Source organism: Furipterus horrens, unplaced genomic scaffold (genome assembly GCF_987537825.1).
Source record: "Furipterus horrens unplaced genomic scaffold, mFurHor1.1.pri manual_scaffold_10, whole genome shotgun sequence".
NCBI classification, from domain to species: Eukaryota; Metazoa; Chordata; class Mammalia; order Chiroptera; family Furipteridae; genus Furipterus; species Furipterus horrens.
This window is the reverse complement of record NW_028327180.1, coordinates 65,773,547-65,796,467: the sequence shown is the minus strand read 5'-3', so window position 1 is coordinate 65,796,467 and position 22,921 is coordinate 65,773,547. Positions and strand designations below refer to the sequence as shown.

General features: G+C 41.7%; 1 protein-coding gene across 2 annotated transcripts in view; it reads right to left on the bottom strand.

The window, feature by feature from the left end:
* Nucleotides 1-233: 233 nt before the first annotated feature.
* The window catches only part of CDC42SE2 (CDC42 small effector 2), a 33,898-nt gene continuing 11,210 nt past the window's right edge, over nt 234-22,921 (bottom strand). For both annotated transcript variants that reach the window (XM_090288005.1, XM_090288004.1), the window contains 3 exons: nt 5,565-5,666; nt 1,212-1,325; nt 234-466 (listed from right to left, as the gene is read on the bottom strand). In XM_090288005.1, coding sequence (XP_090144131.1) covers nt 1,227-1,325; nt 5,565-5,666 — 201 coding nt within the window. In that variant the 3' untranslated portion in view covers nt 234-466; nt 1,212-1,226. The remainder of the gene's footprint in view (nt 467-1,211; nt 1,326-5,564; nt 5,667-22,921) is intronic.

Here is a 22,921-nt window from a genome sequence, read left to right as displayed (position 1 = left end):
TAATAGTAGCAGCATCACCAGCCCATGGGCTCCCACACGCAGCAACTCCATAGAGCATGCAGATATCTACTCTGCTGAAGTTTAAAATGAATACAAATGATCATTGTGCTTGTGGGTCTCAGACCTTCCAAAATATACATAAACGGTGACAAACTAACAAATAGTAGCAGGTCCTTTCTTGCAAGAAAATCATAAGGCAGGTGGAGAGAGATTTAAAATGAAAAAAAAAAAACAAAAAACCAAAAAAAAATAGTGCTAGCATTCACAGAAAAAAAACAAAAAACATGCTAAGGTCAGCTCGATGTTGCTAAAAATTGAAGCCATGATGTAAAGAACTGTGTCCATGAGTCCAAAGGCATGCGTGCCCACTGGGGGGGAGGCGGGGTTGCTGACAGTGGCTGCTCAGGTGGAAGAGTGACGTCTCACTGGAGGAATCACGACGGGAGGGACAGGTGCCATCACACTTCTTTTTTGTAATTAAAAGAAAACAATCACGACAAAGAATTAAAATGGAAAGAGGAAACAAATTCACAAGGTTATGAAAGGTTTATCAATAGCATGGTCTTAAATATAAAATTACTTCACTGCACACGGGATTCTGTGCAGTATCAACACTCAAAATAATTTGTCCAAAGGACACAAAACTGGGAGCTTGTCACCAGAATCTCAGTCCAAGCCTCCCAACCAGATGTCTTGCATTTAAAGTTCTCCCTCAGAAGAACCAGCTGAAACTAATACTCACCTGCAGCAGCACCTGGGACTACCATTTGAAATACTTAACCAAGTAAAATTTTTTGCCATTTCACCAGTTTTTAAAAAGAGAGACAAAATACAGCTGACCCTTGAACAACGCTGGGGTTGGGGCACTGACCCCCTCCCCGGGAGCACAGTTGAAAATCTGTGTATAACTTTTGACTCCCCCCAAACTTAACTAACAGCCTACTGTTGACCAGAAGCTTTAGCGACAACAGTGACTGACACGTGTTCTGTGTATGTATTATCATATACTGTGTTCTTAAAATCAAGTAAGCCAGAGAAAAGAGAGTGTTATTAAGGAAGACATTTACAGTATTCAGGAAAAACATGCGTGCACAAGTGGACCTGTGCAGTTCAAACCCATGTTCAAGGGTCTGCTGTACCCCTTCCCCCAATACATGACGGAGCTGCCTGTCATCGGCAGGCTGCAGCATGTCCCAGCCTGAGGTACTCACTGGAGAAGGGGGGGGCTATCCGGCCTTTGTGTCCACGAGCTGCATCTGCACACCGGCAGACACCCCACCCCCATAGCCCCCCTTGGACTGCATTTGGTTCTGAATGGAGCTGACCTAAAACAAGAGAAAAACAGGACAAAAGTCAGGAATTAAGGCCAATGCAACTAAGCGATTCTTGTCTCAATATTTTGCCCACATTTTTCAGAAGAGTACTTTACAGAAAAAATCTATAAAGACAATTTTGGAATAAAAGACAATAAAATTTATAATGATTTAAATCTTTTAAATTACGATGTAAATACTGAGGCTAGTAATTAAAACACTTGTTGCCACAACTCCCTCCCTCATCTGCTTCCCAGATACAAAATGTCATTTTGGTGATTCAGTAGGCACTTAGTAACATCTCAGAAGTCAAAAGTACACAAATGAACTCAATTCTCAGTTCCTCAACCTTATGTTATCTTCATTTATATATACGTCATGTATATGATCACCTCACTTATTAACAGACTCAAAACCAAAAATAAGTGTAAATAAAATTGGACCAAAGATAAATTTCAAAACTCCATGTAGTAACATTTACATACTTGATATAGTTTTAATTTAGTCTGATACACTAAAAAGAGTCTCTAAGAATCCAAAGACCTGGACTGTGGTTCATATTTATTTGTTACTATTGTAACTCTGAGTGAACTCTTCATCCACTCTGAACAACAGGTTTCTTGTCTGTAAAATGGTTAACAGGATCATCGCTCCTAACTAATTACTGGGCTATTTTCTGATAGATTGTGAGGTGCATAAATACTGGGATACTTTCTTTGCTGAAACAGAGGCACAAAGCTGTCTGCGTACTGTGATATGCAATCACACCGCAATTGGTCTGGAAGCCAAGGAGAGTCTGGCGCTGCTGCTCAGGCACAGCTATGAGGAGTGATGGGCAGTGAAGAGTCAGAGCACCTTCCCCAAGTTGGCTTTCCCAGACTTTTTTGGTCTACTTAAAAACTTTACTTTTACATGGTGCCACAGACACTCTTTTTCCTTCCAAAGTGGATTCTTCCATTCCAAACTAAAGGACGTGAGCTGTGTGTGTTGGGTGACTATGGACCTACCGTATTCTGACACACCAGGGCTATGTTATAAAAATGGTCACAGAAACCTTTCCAGCAAGAAGTGAGCATGAAAGGTTGTCTTGGGAAGAACCATGTATTTAGGGGGAAAAGGAACAATTCCCCACTGTCCAGTAACCCATGCTGCTGCTTCACAGGCATCAAGCCTGGTCCTAAGTCTAGCTGCTCAGTTCTTAAGTTTTTCCTTGGACAAAGAGCACATCTGTCGTGGTTTTGTCTTATTCGCACTGTTACTGCTTGGGAGGAGACAATGAGAGCTCAGGAGACAGACTTCACAATACCCAGCCTCACAAGAGCTCGGGGCAGGGGCGCTGCACATGGCTTTAGAGACGCCAACCAACTACTGTAAGCAATGACTATGAAAAGCTTATTCATTTCTAAGCAGCCTAAAAATTCCACCCCGGTAAGTAGAGAAGACTGCGTGGGTGGAAGCCCTGGGGTGCCGCTGACCCTGCATCTGCCTCTGCAGGACAGGGAGCCCTGCAGAGACAGTGCCCGTCCTGCGGCACGGGCGGCAGCAGCGCTCCACACAGCAATGACAGGCATCCATGGACACACCATGAGAAACTTAAAGTGAATTCTGATAAGACTTTAAAGGTAAATACCATGAACTGAACATTTAATTTGTACTACACAGTTAAGAATTTTTAAAAACCTGAAGTGAGGAAGAAGGTATCTGTTGATATCAAAACTCATCATATATAGTAAGTTTGAAACCATGTGTTTTATTTATATGTATTATAACTATATTCACAAGTCACAGGGTCCCACTTAAGTCTTCAGACCGGTGGATCCAAGAAACAAAGCTACTATGTTACACTTAGACAGCAACCTGGCACTTCTTAATTTCCACAAAAAGCAATGAGTGAAACCAAGTATTTTTCCCACAGTTTAACACAAACAAGCTGTTTCCTTTCACAGAAGATACAGTGTCATTCTTTTGCTTACACAGTAACTGACAAACTTGTTTGCTGTATCCAGGATACTCACCTACCTACTTTAAGTCTGTTCTCTTGTTAAATCTTTTGTTAATGCTGTCTAGTGAGTGCGTATATACAATGGATCATGATTTTGTGTTTATAAAAACCTACTGACTTTCTGGATCTAAACACTTAGGGATCATTTAGACATCTGGTTACTTAAAACATAGGGGCAAGAGGCCCTGAATACTTGGTGGCTTGTTTCAGGGCAAAAGTGAGGCAAAGCCCAATTTAAGGAGAAAACAAAAACCACCCTCCTTTTGTGACACTTAAGGAATAAAAGACTTCAGCTGATTATTACTGAAGTCTACTCTGAAACCTCACTGAAATTTCTATAGACAGCCAAGAGATTTTTTTTTTTTTTACTCTGGTTCTTCCTAGTTTACTGTCAAATCCCTTCAAGTTTAAAGGTAGCTATGAAGAGTTTAATGCCAGAAATAGAAACAAGTACATAACTTGATAAATTAGAGACCAATATTTCATTGTGCACTTTATTCTTTTCTGTGCTAACACTGTATTTAAAATACGCTGTATTGATTATGCTTACAGTTGTCCCAATTTCTTTTCCCTTTGTTCCCCTCCACCCAGTGACCTCTCTCCCTCCAGCTGTCCCCCGCCTTAGTCCATGTCCATTGGTTGTGCATAGTTCTTCTCAACATCTTCCTGTCTACTCCATTCCCTCCTACTATGCTTAATTCCTGTACCATCTCCCTCCCTTTCCCCATCCCCTTCCCTGACCTTCCCGCAAAATGTTCCTCATACCTATAATTCTTTTCCCACTCTCCTTGCCTACTTAGTCTGTTTCAGTTCCCTAGCTTCTGTTGTTGGTTGTTGTGATACAGTTCTCATGTTCATAGTTTTGATCCTCTTTCTCTTAAACAAGTCCCTTTAACATCTCACATAACAGTGGTTTGGATCTGATGAACTCCTTCGGTTTTACTTGGTCCTGGAAGCACTTTCCCTGCCCTTGTATTCTGAATGACAGCTTCACTGGTTAGAGTAATCGTGGTTGTAGGTTTTTGCTTTTCATTACTTTGACTATTTCTTGCCAGTCCCTTCTTGCCTGCAGAGTTTCTTTTGAGAAATCAGCTGATAGTCTTATTGGGACCCCTTTGTACATAATTCCCTTCTTCTCTCTTGCTGCTTTTAAGATTCTCTCTTTATCCTTAATTTTTGACATTTTGATTATAACTTGTCTTGGTGTGGTTCTCCCTGGGTCCAGTTGTTTTGGAACTCTCTGTGCTTCCTGGACCTGTAAGTCTATTTCCTTCCCCAACTTAGGGAAGTTCTGCTTCATTATTTTTTCACATAATTTTTCAATATCTAGATCTTCTTCACCTTCTGGCAACCCTATGATTCAGACATTGGCCCACTTATAGCTGTCCCATAGGTTTTTGAGCCTCTCCTCATTTTTCTCACTTTTCGTTTCCTCTTTCTGCACTGGTTGACTGCTTGTTCCTTCCCTATGTTCCAATTTGTGATTTGATCCTTGGTTTTCTTCCCGTCACCACTAGTTTCGTATGTGTTTTCATTCATTTCAGCAGCATTAGCCTTCATTCCTTCCCCATCTTAAGATCTGCTGTTCAGTCTGTAAGCATTTGTATAACCAAAGCTCTGAACAGTGCCTCAAAAGATTTCCTATCTGCTGATCAGTTAGATTAGATATTTGCTGTCTGGTCAGTTGCGTGATTGGGATCTCTATCATGATCTGTGCCATCCTGACAGTTTTGTGTTTACCTTTGCTGCCTGGGCAGAGCTGTCACAACTCCTACACTATACGGGGCAGAGCCCCATGCACTCGTCACTACCGGGCAGCCCTTCTCACCACACTGTTGCATTTTGTGTAGGGGCGGGGGTCCAAGATGGATTCCTGCTGTTCACTCTCTGCTGAGAGATGGGAACTTATTCCTCTGTCCCCACCCCCTCCAGGCCTCACAGTCCCAGGGAATGGGAGTCTGCCTTCCCTGGCGTTGGAATCATGAGCTGACTTCCACATAGCTTTATTTTCTGGAACTTCTGGTTTTGTGGTAGCTGTAGTCCTTCTTAGTTGTGGAGGGAGATGGAGGGTGTCAGTCTATGCCTCCATCTTGGCCAGAAGCTTCAAGACGAATGTTCAACACTGTATTTATATTTGATATGTACAGTCATCTAGCATCACGTAACATTAAAAACATGTACACCTGCGATGCAGGTTCCACGTCATTATGCCCCAAGACCTCATGTGCACGTTTCACCAACATACTTACTGAATTCATTCCACTGAACAGGTCTCCCGATCCCACATGAGCTGTGTGTACAAAGTTTGTCGGCTCTCCAATCATACTTCGGTCAATCCGACGCCTCCTCTTCTAAAATATGAAAACAATGTGTTGAGAAAACAATCTTGTTAATGAAAAACTTATTCTGATGGATGTATATACTATGGATGAAGGACTTTGTTCAATAATATAATAAATTTGCCCAGGATGCAAAAATACCTTGAACTACCACAATTACTTCTTATGATAAAAACCCCCAAGAGGATATATGCACAAAAAATGACTGGTAAAGCAAAATAATAGGTTATTTAAAACTTAAAATAGATGATTTGGTCTAGCTTTGGCCATCGCCATTTAGTATAATAACCATTTAAGTTTTATTCTTTAAAAAAAAAAGAGACAAATGTGAAGTTATATTCCATAACCATTATTACTAGGAGAGGCTGCATCTGGAAAGGCAGAGTGATGTGAGTCTCCACTGTTTTGCACTCGTTGTGAGGACAGATGTTCAGAGATGTTTAGCAGCCCCAGGGGTCCCAGGGCTCCTCAGACACTGTGGTCTAATGGGGCCCTGGCCCCACTGGCTCAGTGCTCTAACAGCAGCTCCCTCAGCCAGGTTTACTTCCCTCATCAGTATCATCTGAAATTGCAGTTTGCCTCAACACTAAGGCATGTTATGTATGAACTTGTTGAATTAAGTTGCCTTTCAACATAATATTTTATGTCTGTATCTCCTAAAATGTTGGTATGATCCCGATAAATCCTAAAAACTTCAGACAGATCCAGGTGACAGCCTCTCAGGATTAGCATGATTTTCTACAAAGCCAAAAAGCAACAAGTTCACGTGTTCACTTTGGAGCCAGTGCGCACCGCTGTCCCATGGCCTCTGCTGCTGCAGGCTCCCACAGCCCTGTCTGCCAGACTGCACTTTCCCCAAAACCCTCCCAACGTGCGCAGAGGCGGCCACTGGGCGCAGCCAAGGTGCTTCTCCAGTGGGCGAGGGCCTATTTCAAAGAATAAGAACTGCTTCCAGGCTGCTGGGAGTCTGATCAAACCCTGCCCTGTGAACATACCCGAGCGTCATTTCCTCTGGAAGCTGGTGCTGGGCCAAGCAGAAGGCTGCACTCAGCCCTGTTATATGCCCACATGATGTGATTTGTCCTGACCGTTGAGTTTCTGAGAGGAGACGCAGGCAGAAGTCACCATGGCACACTCCGACCACCACCCACCTCACCCTTTAGTGTTTCTTGAGAGAATGAATGGATGTGATTGTGAATCAAAATGCTTGTGAAAGAGGTATTAATACACATTCATACATAACATTCTCAATACTGATAATGTTCAAAAGCAGATGACTACACTGAAGGTTTCCTCAGGCCCTCTGATCTCACCTTGATTTTAAGGTACAAAAGTGGAAGCTTTTAGTTCTTCCTTCCTGAAGCACAAGGGAGCCCAGCCATTCCAGCAGGGGAATCACCCACTGGTCTGAAAAGACTGCTCCACGGCAGCTCCAGGTAGAAAACAGGGTGGAGGGGCCAACAGGGAAACAATCAAAATGTTGATCAAAGATTAGGTTCAACTAACAGCAGAGATGGAAAGAAGCAGACACATTGAAGAGGTGTTCAGTGGTTGAAACAAACAGCGTCTGATTGTTGGCTGGATTTGGGAATAAAGAGAAACAGTAGTTTAAAGAGAGGCAGATTTCCGGTCTGAGAAGCATGTCTACACGTCACTGGGTTATACAGTCCCAGAAGAGGACCAGGCTCCAGGAAGACAAAAAACAGTTGAAGACACTGAATTTGAGGGGTCAGTGAGACATCCAGTGGCATTACCAAGGGGGCCAGCTGGCCACACGGGAACAGGGTTTTGAAAGTGGCCAACCTGGAGATGAACAGCCAGCAGCCCACTCAGCTGCAAGTTCAGGAGATTCCTAGGGAGTCAGAGAGGAACCCGTGGAAGGCTGGGTGAAGGCCAAAAGAAACACCCCAAGTCAGGAGGAAAGTCAGGTGTGTCTGCTTTAAAGTGTCAAGGAGGAAGAAGGCAACACAGCAGGTGAGCCAACAGCAGACGGGCCGTGCCCACAGGACACAGCCACACAGCAGTCACAGGCCGTGAGCACTGGGGTGGCATGGTGCCTGCCTGCCAGGGGCAGAAGGAGGCAGGGGGTGCGGAGGCGGGGAGCTGCAGAGGGGTCCCGGGTGGGGAACTGCAGCACACAGAGCCCCGAAGAAGAGTCTGACCTTGTGGATGGGGAGCTGAAAAAAGGACATGAGGTCACATTGAATTTTTTCCTTGAAGATGAGAAAGACTTGATTATGCTTAATCTCTGCTGAGGTAGATCCAGTAAGAGAGCCGAGACCGAAGGTAAAGAAAAAAAAGGATTGTCTGCATTCCAAGGTAACAGAGAAGGTCAAAAGGATGGGATCCACACAGACGGAGGTGTTCCCTAGACTGGTGACAACATTCTTAATGAATCCAAAGCCTAGAAACCAAGCATAATTAGGTATTTCAGAGTACAAAAATTTACTCTTTTCCAGCACATGTAGACGTTAGAGAAAGCACACTGCTAGGTGTGCTGCATGGGGAACAGAAGATAGACTAGAGTCAAATCACGGGCAAGCAAGGGGAACTCCGGAGCCCGCCTCTGCGGAGGAAACAGGAAGTGCCGCTCGGGTGCGTGTCGCACCCGCCCTGCCCCCAGTTCTCCTGGAAACACATTTATTCTTTACAGGGAAGTTCAGTTAAAACTCAAACGGCTGAATAATTGTTGCCGTCCTTAAAATATTGACTCATTCTGCATAATGTCAAGAACTAAAGGGCCACAAAAAGGAAAAGTTGTGTTAGGGTGAAGGGGTTACAGAAAATGCCTCTTCTGGTGACGTTTCTACATCACTTGCCATCACAGTAAAATCATTATTAAAGATAATGAACTAATAGCCTGGAGAAGATGCAGCAAGTAGGAGAGGTATGAAAAGTTCAGTGCCACTCTGTGTCATGCAAACAAACCAGTTATAAAAGCACACTTACTTATAGGACAGTGGGGAAATTTAAAACCTGGCTTGATGTTAGATAACAGGAACCAATTTTAAATTTACTTTGGGTATGGTAATAATACTGCAGTTCTCTTTTTTAGAAGTTCTTAGCAATAAAAAATGAATGAACTATTGATATATATACTAAACATGGATGAATCTCAAAATAATTATGCTGAGTGAAAGAAACAGCACAGAGGCCCAAACACATACAATTCCATTTATAGAAAATGCAAAGTAGTATACGTGCCAGACAGCACATCAGTGGCTGCCTGCGGAAGTGGGTAGTGATGGGGAAGAGGGATCACAGAGACCTGAGAACTTCGGGGGTGGGTGGATATGTTCACTGTCTCAACTGTGGTGGTGGTTTCATAGATGAATGTCCAAACTTTTATCAGTAACACTTTAAATATGTGTCATTCACTATATGCTAATGATGACTCATTAAAGCTTTTTACATCTTGGAGATGTATACTGAATTATTTGGGGGTGAAAAGTGATGCTCTGAAAAGTGATGCTCTGATGTGCTTTAAATTCCCAAATAGTGAGGGGTAAAGGTGAAACAAGGTGGGCCCACTGCTAGCTACTGAGGCTGATGCTACATACAGTGGGGAGTGGGGGGACTTCCTTTCCTCTGTGTTTGTGTACATTTAATAATTTTCCTAGTAAGAAGTTTCTTAAGACTTAGCTCATTTAGTTCCCTCCTAGTCTTACAATTTTACACAAAAACTTGTGTACTAGTAAAAATGCTATCACACAAGTATAAAAAAATAAACATTCAATATCATGTCCAATTTCCATCAAAACTAATCTTGTCCTCATTCTTTCTAATGCCTTACAATTCTAAAATCATTTCCTACCCATACTTCCTGTCTTCCTCTAGAACATTAGGAGATATACATTAAGTTTTAAAAACTTTATTGATTTTAGAGGAAAGGGGAAGGAGGGAGGAAAGGAGTGGGAACATCAATTTGCTGTTTTTGCTGTTCCACTTACGCGTTCATTGATTGGTTCTTTTATGTGCCCTGACTGGGGATCGAACCTGCAATCCTGGTGTATTGGAATACACTCTAACCAACTGAGCTCCCGTCATCAGGGCTAGAAGATATACTTGAAGTTTTTAAAAAATATACCACAGAACCACCAAATAACATATATCAATATCAATTTGGTTTATGCATTCATTCATTCACTCGCATTGCAAGCTCCTTCTCTGAAAATGAGAGAGCTCAAATACAACAGAAAGGCTTCAACCACAAAGTCCAGTGGCAGGGTGTTCAGTGTCTATAGAGGTCCCGCCCCAGTTCTCCCATTTCCTCAGCTCCGCCCTCCACCCCCCCTCCCTGTGTGAGCTTTAGTCTCCACCTAGTAGCAAGAGAGCTGCCTCAAGCCTAGGCCTTCCATCCATGTGTAATGATACAGAGGAACAGCTCTCTCTTGAAAACGAGGCAAATGTCCCCTGAGGTCTCCACCGAACTTCAGGCATCTGAGTTCTATACCCGGTTTGTGGCCAACCCCTCTCACCCACAGTTATGTCCTGCTTGGGTCAAGCTCTTGAACCCAATCACTGCACAAGGAGAGGAGCCTCCCGATCAAGGATCTGCATGAGCAGGAGGGTCCCCTGCTCAAACCTGAGGCTCTCATACCACGGCCCGGGGTTGGGGGGAATGTAGAATGGATGCTGTGGTTACAGTAATGCCCATCAAGGCAACTATTATGAAATTTAACAATTACTAGGCAAGTATTTTTAAAACTTGGAACGTACAATATAGTATTATTCTGTGGTTATTCTTCCAACAGATCCTTCTCTGGTTCCCCATTGCTTTCTCTGCCATTGTTGATCTGGCATAAGCTGGTCTTCTCCTGGACAGCCTGGGCCCTTGTCTTCCCTCTCCCATGCCAGCACCTTATAAACGCTATGCTGATGACTAGCAAGCCTATGCTCGCTTTTCTGGGCTGTAGACTACATAGTCAACTGAGTACCAGATGCCACCCTGTGACTGCTGAGAGGACACGCGAGCTTCCTCAGTCCAGACCTGAATGCACACTTACTTCCGCACCCTCCTCTTCACTCCCTGTTCCGGCAAACACTTCTCAGTATTTCAAGCCACATGTGAGGCTGTTCCTCACTCTCCTCCTTCAGACTATGCAGTCACATCCTGTGGACTCCACCCTCTACCGCCCCCACTGCCCTGCCATCCCTGCCACAGCCTTTTGTCCCATCCCTATGCCTTCCCCCTATATCACTGCAGCAGCCCCTGACTTCATGGCTTCCACTCTGACAGCCCTCTACCTCCCCCCAACAGCCTTCACCCTGTTACCTAAGTGGGCCTTTCTGAAGTACAACATTGATCACATGTCCTCCTTCTGCTGAACAACCCTCAATGGTTTTCCAAACCTATGGAGATGGAGTCAAAACACCGGAGCCTAGAAATCCTGCTTACTGCTCCAACCTTCTCTTTTCCTACTTCCTGCCCTGCACTTGAAGCTCTCTGCTGCTACCTGCAGTTCCCCAGACACGCTCCCACCCCTCTGCCCTCTGTCTGGAATGATCCTTCCTACTGCTCCTTAATCTGCCTCAACCTTCCTCCCTGCACCCTCCAGTCTGGGGTTAGGTGCACCTTCTCTGTGCTCCCAAGTGCCTGTATTCACCTCTTCCGAAGTAAGTTACATCTCTCGTCAAATTTAAACTGTCCACTGGAGGGAGGTACGCTTTTAGAGAGCACACGCAAAACAGGAAGCCACCGGGGCCAGCACCATGCACGGCCCAGCAATTAATCAACAAGCTATTTGAATGAATCAATTTATGAATGTATAAATATTACATTCACATAGTTTTTAGGGTTTTATTTTTCAACACAGTTTTTTGTAGCAACATAAATAATCCACCTCCCTCGCATTTTTCAAATAATGACTGAGTAGAGGTTCTATAAAAACAATGTCTAATCACTTAAAAGTAAAAACTTCCTCTAAGGCTATTCTCCGGGCAGCTTTGTGTGCAAACATGTGTCACTGAGGAGCAAATTAAGGCAAGGCCCCTCCAGGATGACAGGATAACACTGCCTGAGGCAGCTCCCCCAGGGTGACAGGATGACACTGCCTAAGGCAGTTCCAGAAATGGACAGACTGGATGAAGAAGGAAAGTGCCTGCCCTCTACTTGGAGGCTCGAGGCAGCAGCTCCTCATACCCATGTGGCCCAAGCTAATGAAAGCTGAACCATAAAGACATGCTACTGGCTTACCTCTGTGACCTGTAGCCAGTCTGTTGAGCTGTAAAACTGAATCCCCTCCTGTGAATTACATCAAATAGGCCCACAATTCCCAGACTGTGTCCAGCACCCAGGAAACATCCAAGTGCCCACAGGGTATTTGCAATGCGAGGGAAACACAATGATACTCAACATATATGTGTGTGGTGCTCTATAAATCAACAACTTTAGAGCATTCCAGACTCCAATATTAGAGCACACACTCCTCAACAACATGTCTTTGTGAGGCACAATTTTCAGTGGTTGCTGTGGAAAAAACCCAAGAACTATACGAAAGTCAACGTGGAACCGAAAAAGAGGGTGGTAGGCATTCCGATCCACGGTGTGAATGAAGAATGTGTAATGCCTAACAGGCACACATCCCAGAAGCATAAGTAATCATAGTTATTTTAAGAATAAAATAAAATTTTATTTTTTTATGTACATTATTTTTTTAATGCAAGGCTGTTAGGACAAAGTTGCTAGCACCAAACTAGTTAAATAAATCTGCAGAGTATTTCTCTTGGCCTAGGGGTGCCATGAAAAAAATTACTAAAACCAGAAAGTCTGGAAACCTCTGAAATAAACTAATTAATTAAATTTAAAAAAAATATTGACAGTATAACTATGTATCAGGCATTTCTAAAACAAATAGCAATTTTTCCCTGATACCATTAACAGTGATTCCAAGTGTATAAGCTGCTTTCAAGTTGCCTATTCTCCATCCAGTTCCTATGACAGGGAGGAAAGACTAACAAAAGCTATGATCATATAGTTGGCCATTAAATAATGGGGTAAACGCCTAAGGGACTTATGGGACAACAACAAGCTGACCAATATCACAATACAGGGGTGCCAGAAAGAGGAAACAGACCAAAGCATGAAGCTTATTTTAAAAAATATTGGCTGCAAACTTCCCCACCCAGGTGAGCAAAATCAACATCCAAACCCAGGACAGCCAGCCAGTCCCACCAGGAAGGACACAAAAGGCCCACACCAAGGCATACTACAACTGACAAAAGTTAAAGGCAAGGGAAGAACCTTAAGAGCAGCAAGAGAAAAACAAATAAGGGGTCCACCCATAAGACTTATCAGCAGATTTTTAAACAGAAACATTACAGCCCAGAAGTGACAATATATTCCAAGTGCTGAAATGGGGTGAGGGCCCCCCTCAACCATGTACCCAGAAAGGTTGTCCTTCAGAATTGGAAGACTTTTCCAGACAAGCAAAAGCTGAAGGAATTCATCACCACTCAGTGAGCCATAAAAAACATTAAAGGGAGTTGTTTAAGCTGAAATGAATGGATATTCATTAGTAACAGGAAACCATGAACATACAAATCTCACTAATAGAAGTAAATATAAGTAAAGATAATTTCAGAATACTCTAATGCTGTAACAGTGATGGGTAAATTGATAAATTTATAAATCTATGAAAGATAAAAGATGAGTAGTTAATAACTGTACAATAATTTGTTAATGGACACACAAGGTAGACAAATTGTGACATCATAATAAAAAATAGGGAAAGAGTAAAAATATAAGACCTCAGTGTGCATTCAAACTTATCACCAGCTTAAAACAGACTATTATAAATATGTTTTATATAAACCTTGTGGTAACCACAAAGACAAAAGACAGAAAGGAATCTAAGCACAATTATACAGAAAATCATTAAATCACAGACAAAAAAAGGAACAAAGGAATTATAAAACAACCAAATAGCAATTAACAAAATGGCAACAGTAAGTCCATACATATCAATATATTATTTCTTTAAATGTAAATGAACTACATTCTGCAATCAAAGACGCAGAGTGACTGAACAGATGAAGAAAACAAGACCTGCCCTGGCCAGTGTGGCTCATTTAGTTGGAGTGTCGTCCCATAAAGCAAAAAGTCATGAGTTTGATTCCTGGTCAGGGCACATGCCTGGGCTGTGGGTTGAGCTCCCAGTCAGGACACATACAAGAGGCACCCGATCTCTGATTTTTCCCTCTCTCCCCCCCTCCCTTCTCTCTCTAAAATCAATAAGCATATCTTTGTGTGAGAATTAAAAAAAAAAAAAAATAAGACCCAACTATACACTGTCTACAAGAGACTCATTTTATATACAGACTGTAAGTGAAGGAATGAAAAGGTGGTGCATGCCAACAGAAACCAAGAGAAAGCAGGGGAAGCTACACACTCATATGAGACAAAACAGACTTCAGGACATAGTATAACAGCAGACAAATTAGGTAATTATGTATAATAAAGGGGTCAACCCAACAAAAGGATATAACATTTGTAAATATTTATATACCCAGCATGAAGCACCTAAATATAAAAGTAAATATTAACAGACCTAAAGGGAGAAACAGCAAAATAGTAAGAGTGGGGGACTTTGATGCTGCACTTTCAAAAACTAACAGATCATCCAGGCAGAAAATTAATAAGAAAACTTTGGACTTAAGTGATATTAGATCAGATGAACTGAACAGACATTTACAGAACATTCCATCCAACAGCAGAATATATATTCTCCTCGAGAGCAAATGGAACAATCTCTAGGACAGATCGTATGTTAGGCCACAAATAAGTCTTTAAGAAGACTAAAATAATATCAAGCATTTTTACTGAACACAATGGTATGAAAATAGAAATCAATTACAAGAATAAAACTGGGAAATTCACAAATATGTGGAGCGTAAACAATATGAGGCAGCGGGGGGACCCAAAAAACCTGGAATTATCTTCTGGAGGGCAGGCCCCTTGTAGTACAGGCTTCCCCCACTAGGTGACTGTTCTAGGAACCCATCTGTATCAGTGTACCAGCTGGCGTTATTGTGAGAGACTGCATTCAACTTCAGTGAATTTTTTTGAAGATTCTTTCAACACCTTTGCCCATTTCATGATGGGTGATTTACAAGCACACCTGCCCACACCATGTTGAGTGTTTAGCAGTTTTTGACCAAAAAAAGAATGACCCGTGTCCTACCCTCCTCCCTTTTCACCTAATCTCACTCCAAGTGATGGTTTTTTGGTTTCCTGAGATGAAAAAAAGTCCTCAAATTGAAACATTTTGCTGATGTGCAAGAAGTGAAACCAAAAAACAGCAGAAACACTAAAGGCATCTAAATCAATGAGTTCAACAACTGTTTTGAGTGGTAGGAAAAAAGTCTCCATAGGTATATTGCATCAAATGGGGAGTACTTTGAAGGTGATTAAAGTTTAAACATGTAAGAGTAAATATATGTTTTTTAAATAAATGGATATAAAACACCAAAACTTATGGAATGCAACAAAAACAGTTTTTTTAAAAAATAAGCTTATAGTGAAAAATGCCTATATTGATAGAAAAGAGAAAAAAAAACTATACCTCAAGAACTAAGGAAAAAATAAACTAAGACAAAGTTAGTAGAAAAAAAGAAAATAACAACAAATTAGAAATAAATGAAATAGACAAAAAAAGTCAAAGGAAAAAAATATCAATGAAACTAAGAGTTACTTTTTGAATTACAAACAGAACACACTAACCTTGAGCAAGACTTACTAAGAACGAGGACTCAAATAAAATTAGAAATGAAAGAGGAGACATTACAACTGATACCACAGAAATACAAAGGATTGTAAGAAAGGATAAATTCCTAGTAAACATACAGCGTACCAAGGCTGAATCATAAAGAAACAGAAAATCTGAACAAATAGCAAGTAAGAAGATTTAATCAGTAATCACCCTCCCCATCCCCCGCCAAACAAAAATACAGGACAAGATGGGTTTATTGCTGAATTCTAACATTTTAAAAAGAAATAAATACCAATCCTTCTCAAACTCTTCTGAAAACTAAAAGAGAACACTCCCAAACTCATTTTACAAGGCAGCATTACCTTGATACCAACACCAGACACGGGCCCCATAAAAAAGGAAAGTTATAGGCCAATAACCCCCTTGAAAGCAGGTGTAAAAAAATCTCAACAAAATATTAGAAAACTGAATTCAATAATACATTAAAAGGATCATACACCATGATCAAGTGGGATATATTCCAGGGGTGCAAGGATGGTTCAGCATCTACAAATCACAAAATACGGTATATCACATTAATAAAACAAAGAATAAAATATATGTAATCATCTCAATGCAGAAAAAGCACTTGACAAAACTCAACATCCACTCATGATAAAAACTCAACAAACTGGGTATAGAGGAACCATACTTCAACATCATAAAAGCCATATGTGACAAAATCATACTCAACAGGAAAAAGCTTAGAGCTTTTCCTCTAGGATCAGGAACCAGGATGGCCACCCTCACCACTTTTATTCAATATGTTACTGAAGTCCTAGCCAGAGCAAATAGGCAAGAAAAAAGAAATATGAAGTATCCAAATGAAAAGGAAAAAATAAAACTATTTACAGATGACATGCTCTTATATACAGAAAACCATAAGGATTCCAACAAAAAATGTTAGAATAAAAATGAAGAATGAAACTGAAGAACACACATACATGGAAAGATATTCCCTATTCATGGATGGGAATACTTAGCATGTGAAAATGTCCATACTACCCAAAGCAATCTATAGATTCTAGGGAATTGCTACCAAAATTCCAATATTTTTTTCAGAAATAGGAAAAGAAAAAATTAGCCGAAAGTTTCTATGGAACCACAAAAGACCCCAAATAGCTAAAACAATCATGAAAGAAGAATAAAGCTGGCATCACACTTCCTGACCTCATACTATATTACAAAGCTAACAGTACTCAGAATAGTATTATAGTGGCATAAAAAGACGCACAAATTAATGAAATAGAAAACGCAGAAATAATCCCATGCATATACAGTTTATTAATTTATGACAAATGAGCCAAGAATATACAAATGATAGTCTTTTCAGTACACAGTTTGGGGAAAACTAGACAACCATATATAAAAGAATGAAAATAGACTCCTATCTTACAACATACCCAAAAATCAATTCAAAATTGATTAAAGAAATTAATGTAAGACCTGACACTATAAAACTCTTAGAACATAGGGGGTAATCTCCTTGATACTGTTACAGAAACAGGGGAGTCCAAAAACAAACCCCAGAGTTTGCGGCTGGGAGATAGGGAGCAGGAAGCAGCTTTCAGGATGCCCTTGCATGCCTGGAGCTAGTGGCTGGATACATTGTTGCAAAGATCCGCTTTACTTCCAAGACTCAGGAAGATGGGAGGGATCTTGAACTGTGGGCTGGTACGAAGAAGCCTACAAAGCCTACGTAGGGTTCTGTGAATGGTCAGAACTGTTTGCAACACCCACTGCGTGAGAGGACGCAGGGAGAGAGAGGAGGCAGGGAGTAAGAGAGAAGGAGCTGCGGACATTTTGGGCTGGCTCTGGCTCTAGGAGGCTCTCTCTCTCTCAGGCTCTCTCTGGCCCTCACGCCCTCACTCTCTGGCTCTTGTGGGCTCCCTCCATCTGGCTTGGAGCAGGGGTCTCCAGGCGGCTCTAAGAAGAGGCTCTTTCCAGACTGCTTGGAGAAGGAGAGGAGATCCATGCGGTTTGCAGGAAGAAGACAGTTTGCAAGGAGGCTGAGAATCAAGGCAGTTCTGCATTGAGAGCTGGAGGACACCACAGCACAGAAAGGACCTCCCCAATCAGAACTGAGTGATTGGCAGCTACTGGTAAAGCTGAACTGTGTCTAGGAAGTAGGGAAACGGTGTTTCTGACTTTCCCAAGTCTGGCCAGGTCTGGGAGGGGGAGGCAGGACTTTGTGTAAATAAACAATTCTTTTCCTTTTCACCAAACTCTGGTATTCAGAGTTAGGATTCTGGCAGCGGGCAATCGGACCCCTCACTAAACAGCCCGTGGGTTCTGTTTCAATCGGAGCAGCCCAGGGGTTCTGTTACAATACTGGGCTTTGTAGTAATTTTTTGCATTTGGTACCAAAAGCAAAAACAAAACTAAAGAAGTGGGACTACATGCAACTGAAACACTTCTGCATAGCAACATAAATTATCAACGAAATGAAAAGGCAACCTACGGAATGGGAGAAAATACATGGTAAGCCATTGATATCCAACATATATAAATAACTCATACAACTCAGTAGCAAAGAAACAAACAACCAATTACAAAATGTGCAAAGGAACTGAATAGATCTTTCCCAAAGAAGACATCAGACAACCAACAGGTACATGAAAAGGTGTTCAACATCACTAATCATCAGGAAAATGCAAATCAAACCTCAATGAGATACCAACCCACACCTGTTAGAATGCTTATCATCAAAAACACAGGACAAATGTTCACAAGCATGTAGAGAAAAAAGGAAACCCTTGTACACTCTTGGTGGGAATGCAGACTGGTGCAGCCACTATGAAAAACAGTAAAGAGGTTCCTCAAAAATTAAAAATAGAACTACCATATGATCCAGCGATTACACCTCTGGGTACACATCCAAAGGAAACACAATCACTACCTCAAAGAGATATGCACTTTCATGTTCACGCAGCACATATGCAATAGCCAAGACATGGAAACAACATAAATGTCCACTGATGGAAAATAGGTAAAAGGTTCCGTATATAATATTATTCAGCCATAAAAACAGAAGGAAATCCTGCCACTCATGAGAACATGGATGAACATGAATGGCATCATGCTAAGACAGAAAAAGACCAATACTGTATGATCTCACTTATGTATGGAATGTACAAAAATTGAACTCACAGAGAACAGACTGGGGGTACCAACAGCTGGGGGTGGGAAGAGGGTGAAGGTAGTCAAAAGATAGAAGCCTCCAGTTGTAAGATAATTTCATCCTGGAGATGTAATGCACAGCATGATAACTAGTTAATTAATAATCCTTTATTGTATAACTGAAATGTTACCAAGTGAGTACATCTTAAAAGCCCTCATCACAAGAAAAAGATTTAACTGTGTGAGGTGATGGATGTTAACTAAACTCACTGTGCTAATCACTCCACAATCTATACATATATCAAACCATCATGTTGTATACCTGAAACTAATACAGTATTACGTGTCAATTATATCTCAATAAAACTGGCGGGGACAGGGGGAGGAGAGTCTACTCCTACCTCCCAGACTGGCGACAATGAAGTCAACTTCAGCCTCATTGTTCTCACGTCTGACCTCCTTCTCAACACTGCCATCCCCTTTCCTCTGGGCCTTACACAAGTTCTCTACAACACACCTCAAGTTTCAGTCACGGTTTGATTCCAATGATGATAAATTCCAAGCATTCCAGGATGACCATACAGAGGTCATATGTCTATTTACAGGGTTCAGTCATCATTTGAGCTATTAACCCACTGTCTCACATCTGTTTCCATGAACCGCTTTGCTGCTGAGTCAGACAGATTGGAAGGTAATGCATAAATCTCAATACCTTATATTCTACAGTATATTATATTTAAATAGAGTAAGAGATTTTTTTTTTTTAAATCATTAGACATAAGGAAGTTACATTGGGGAAAAGGCATTATTACAATGACTAAAATATGTAAGAATAAATGATCCAGCAGAGGGTTTCATTACCTATTAATTAGCATGTAGCCAATGAGTACCAATACAGGGCTCAAAATGTGTAGCACTTATAATTGGGGGTGAATATGAAACCCATATAAATAAGCTGTGTGAGATGATACAGAGAGCCTCTGCATTTGCTCAGCATCTTCCACCAAAGTTATTTAGTGCAGCACAGAAGACAAGAGATGGCGACAGCCAGGACTGACAGCCCTGCTGTCACCTGCTGAAGGCGTGGGACTGGCACTAGGTCTTGACTGCAGACTTCTTTTAAGTCTTCACTTTGGCTATTCTGTCAATGGCGTGTGAAGTAGCCTCGCGGTTTATTTCAGCATTCGTCAAAGAAAATCAAGTTTTTGACATTAGAAACTATCACTTACCAAAAGATAAGAGTTGTTTGTGTGATTCAAAGATCCTTTAGGCTTTATTTTACTGACTTGGGTTAATATTTTGGGGGTTTTTTTACATATAAATGGTAGCTTAGGCTGTTCCAGACCTACAACAATACATTTTTTATTGTTCTGAAAGGATTTGAAGCAGCTTTATACCATTTTTACCAGAACATTTAATAAATACTCAAACCCATTAATTGAGACTTATCCTTCCGCATGAACAGGCATAAGTCTTCATAGCAGAAACGTGCCTTTTCTTTCCACACACTTTGTTCTGAAAACAGCAGCCTCCTTCCCGGCCCCAAGCGCAGGATTCTGATAGGCTGCCAACCACAGGCGTGCCTGACCCCGGCCGCAGGGTGGCGCGGCCACGCAAACTGGCCGGAGTCCTTCTCTAGGAACAACTAAAGCAGGGAGAAGCCTCTTTTTCCTCATGGTTATTAAACTGAGACAATGAATGTGAAGATGAAGGCAACACATTTCCTATGAAAGAAAAACCACCCACCTCCAGTCAGAAAGTAAGAAGCCAACGTGCCAAGAAAGAATCAAGAGAGAGACAGCAATAAGTCTTAACGGTGCCCCAAGTTCTGGATACAGATGTCTAAAAATCCAGACCCAGGTTTCCCAGGGGTGCATGTCTGGTTTCTAAGATGAGATCTTAACCAAAAATCCCTGCTGCGTATGTTAAGAAAGGAACACACAAAAGAAAACAAGGAGTTAAGATACTGCAGAAACTGACAACAGGAAATCAGTCTTCAGTAACTGAAGAGCCTACTTTGGATTCCAAATTCTCATATTTAGGTCAAAACTTCAAAAAGTGAGAAACCTTGTCAGTATAGCCACTTGTACTGTGTTCTCTACTCTGGGGTCAGGAACGCCCCTTTCCTTCTCTGGCCCCCCCCACCCCCCACCCCGAGCCCAGCCCTCCCTGGGGTGCAGTGGCGGTCCTCAGGGGGCCGGGCTCCCAGGAGGAGGCGCCTCTGGAGGAAATGAGAGCCTTGCCTTAGGTCCCCACAGAGAAACCAAAACACTCAACCAGAGGTACAAGCAAGTAAGTATCTAAGCCAAAGTACAGAAAGACAAGATATTTCTTGCCGGAAATATTTATAGGTAGGTGGTAATGCATTTAAAACTGAATTCTAAGTGCAGTGCTGCATTTACCCTTTGGAGTTTAGTAGGTGACTAACCCCTTCCCCCAGGTGGCATAAATTTCCCAGCTGGTGACAGATGGGAAGTTTGCAGGAAGCCTCCAAATTCGTTTATAAAAGCAATAGCTAAGCAAGTTTATAGTGACCTTTTCAAGGGCAAAATTGCTAAAAACAAAACTGAAGGAACTAGCTGTTCTCATTTCAGTGACAAACCTGAAGCCAACACAGGGCGTTCTTTTTCTTCTTCTATTTAAAGTTACTAGCTGGTTTAAGTCACATATTACAAGTATGAAAACTGAAATACAAAATAAGTTTTTAAAAAACTAATCTGAAATAGCTTTTCTAGGAACTAGCGACACAGCTCCAAGGCTTTCGAATGGGAAAGTCTCTCCGCCGGCCCTGGGGCCCTGCCCCCACAGGCCCGGCTGGCTTTGTCTCTGTGCATAGCTGTGTGCACACCATGCTGGCTTCAGTGAGTGATGGCGAGACACCTTGCGTACCGCACAAGGAAAATCTGATGTGATATGATGGCCTAGATTTATTTTAGTACAGGAGACCTATGTTGGACTTCTGACCTCTAGCACTGTAAAATAATAACTGTGTTGTTTTAAAGCCACTAAATTTGGGATCATCTGTTAGGCAGCAAGAGGAAAACACTGTACCAAGGGAGGTCATGTTCCCTGCTAAGGTCCCACAGCAACCAACTGCAGGTATGTGGGTCTCCCCTGCCCACTGTGCTTCCCTTCACACCACTGCATTGACTGTTCCTCTAAAATACACATCTCTGTGCAACAAAAAGTCATATTATTCCTCCCAAACATTTACTATGTAAAATAGAGAAAGAAAAATCCTAATTGATTATCTCAGCAACGTTCTATAATCTCCTTTCTTGTACTATGTTTTGTGAATTACTTCTTTTTGTTTGCTCAGTATGAAACATTAACTGTTTCAACACTGTCCACAAATACCTTGCCATACAAGTTAAAGGCTAAATGACTAATACATACAATCTGAATTTACACTAAATGTTACAGGTGGATTTTTTTTTTTTTTTCATTCATCAGAGGCCATTTAACCAAGAAGCTCATGTATTTTGTTTTGTTTAGGAAAATGTTCCTGTTGATAACCAATTCTCCCCCAATACCTGTTCTCGCCTGCGTGGAACTCTAATAGGCGGATTTTGAACTCCTGGGTTGACCACCTGCTCTTCCAACTCTTCCCCTGTACTTGCCATGTCTCTATATTTCTTTGTTTCACTTACTGGAAACGTCTTTACCTCCAGTCCTTCTACCAGACTTCTTTATTTCAACTGTTACATCATTTCCAAACACAGTCTTCTTGATTGGTTCTTCCTATCCTTTCCTTTATATGCACATTGTTCTTGTTTAATGAGTCCAATATCTTCATCATCTGAGGGACAGTCATGTTGGTTTATTTTACTTCTTTTCCGTTCTCTGTTATCATTTATTTCCTCCAAGTTCTTTTATTCAGTTAATTTCTTTTCATTTTCTTCAAATCTGGTTGTAACGGTGAAATGCTCAGTCTCTCTGACTCCATCTTATTCAAACCTTGTTGTTCCCATGGCCTTCAGGCCAGGGGCTCCCGCTTTGTCATAACAATACACTAATCATTAGAGGAATTCTGCCTGTGGCTTGAGTCTTCCAAAAACAGCTCCTCCCATTTCCCCTTCCCTGGACATAAGAGAAGCCTGCACTCTGTACTTGAGGTACCACTAGGGGTCCCATCTTCTCAGCTGAGGTCTTCTAGGTCAGTAAACCTATCCTAACTTCAAACTTTTGACATTTTGAGTTTAGCCTTTTGAGGCATCAGGCACCCAGACTTTGTACTGGTAATGTAGTGAGCGTGGGGTATCCTGATGAGGCATGCTGAGTGGTGGTTTCATTGTACAGGGATAGAATGGTAAGCTCTTCCCTTTGGGGAGCCTACAACTGCTGGTATCACCAGTCTTTTCTGTAGAACCCGTTCATTCTCTGCAGAAGGATCTGCCG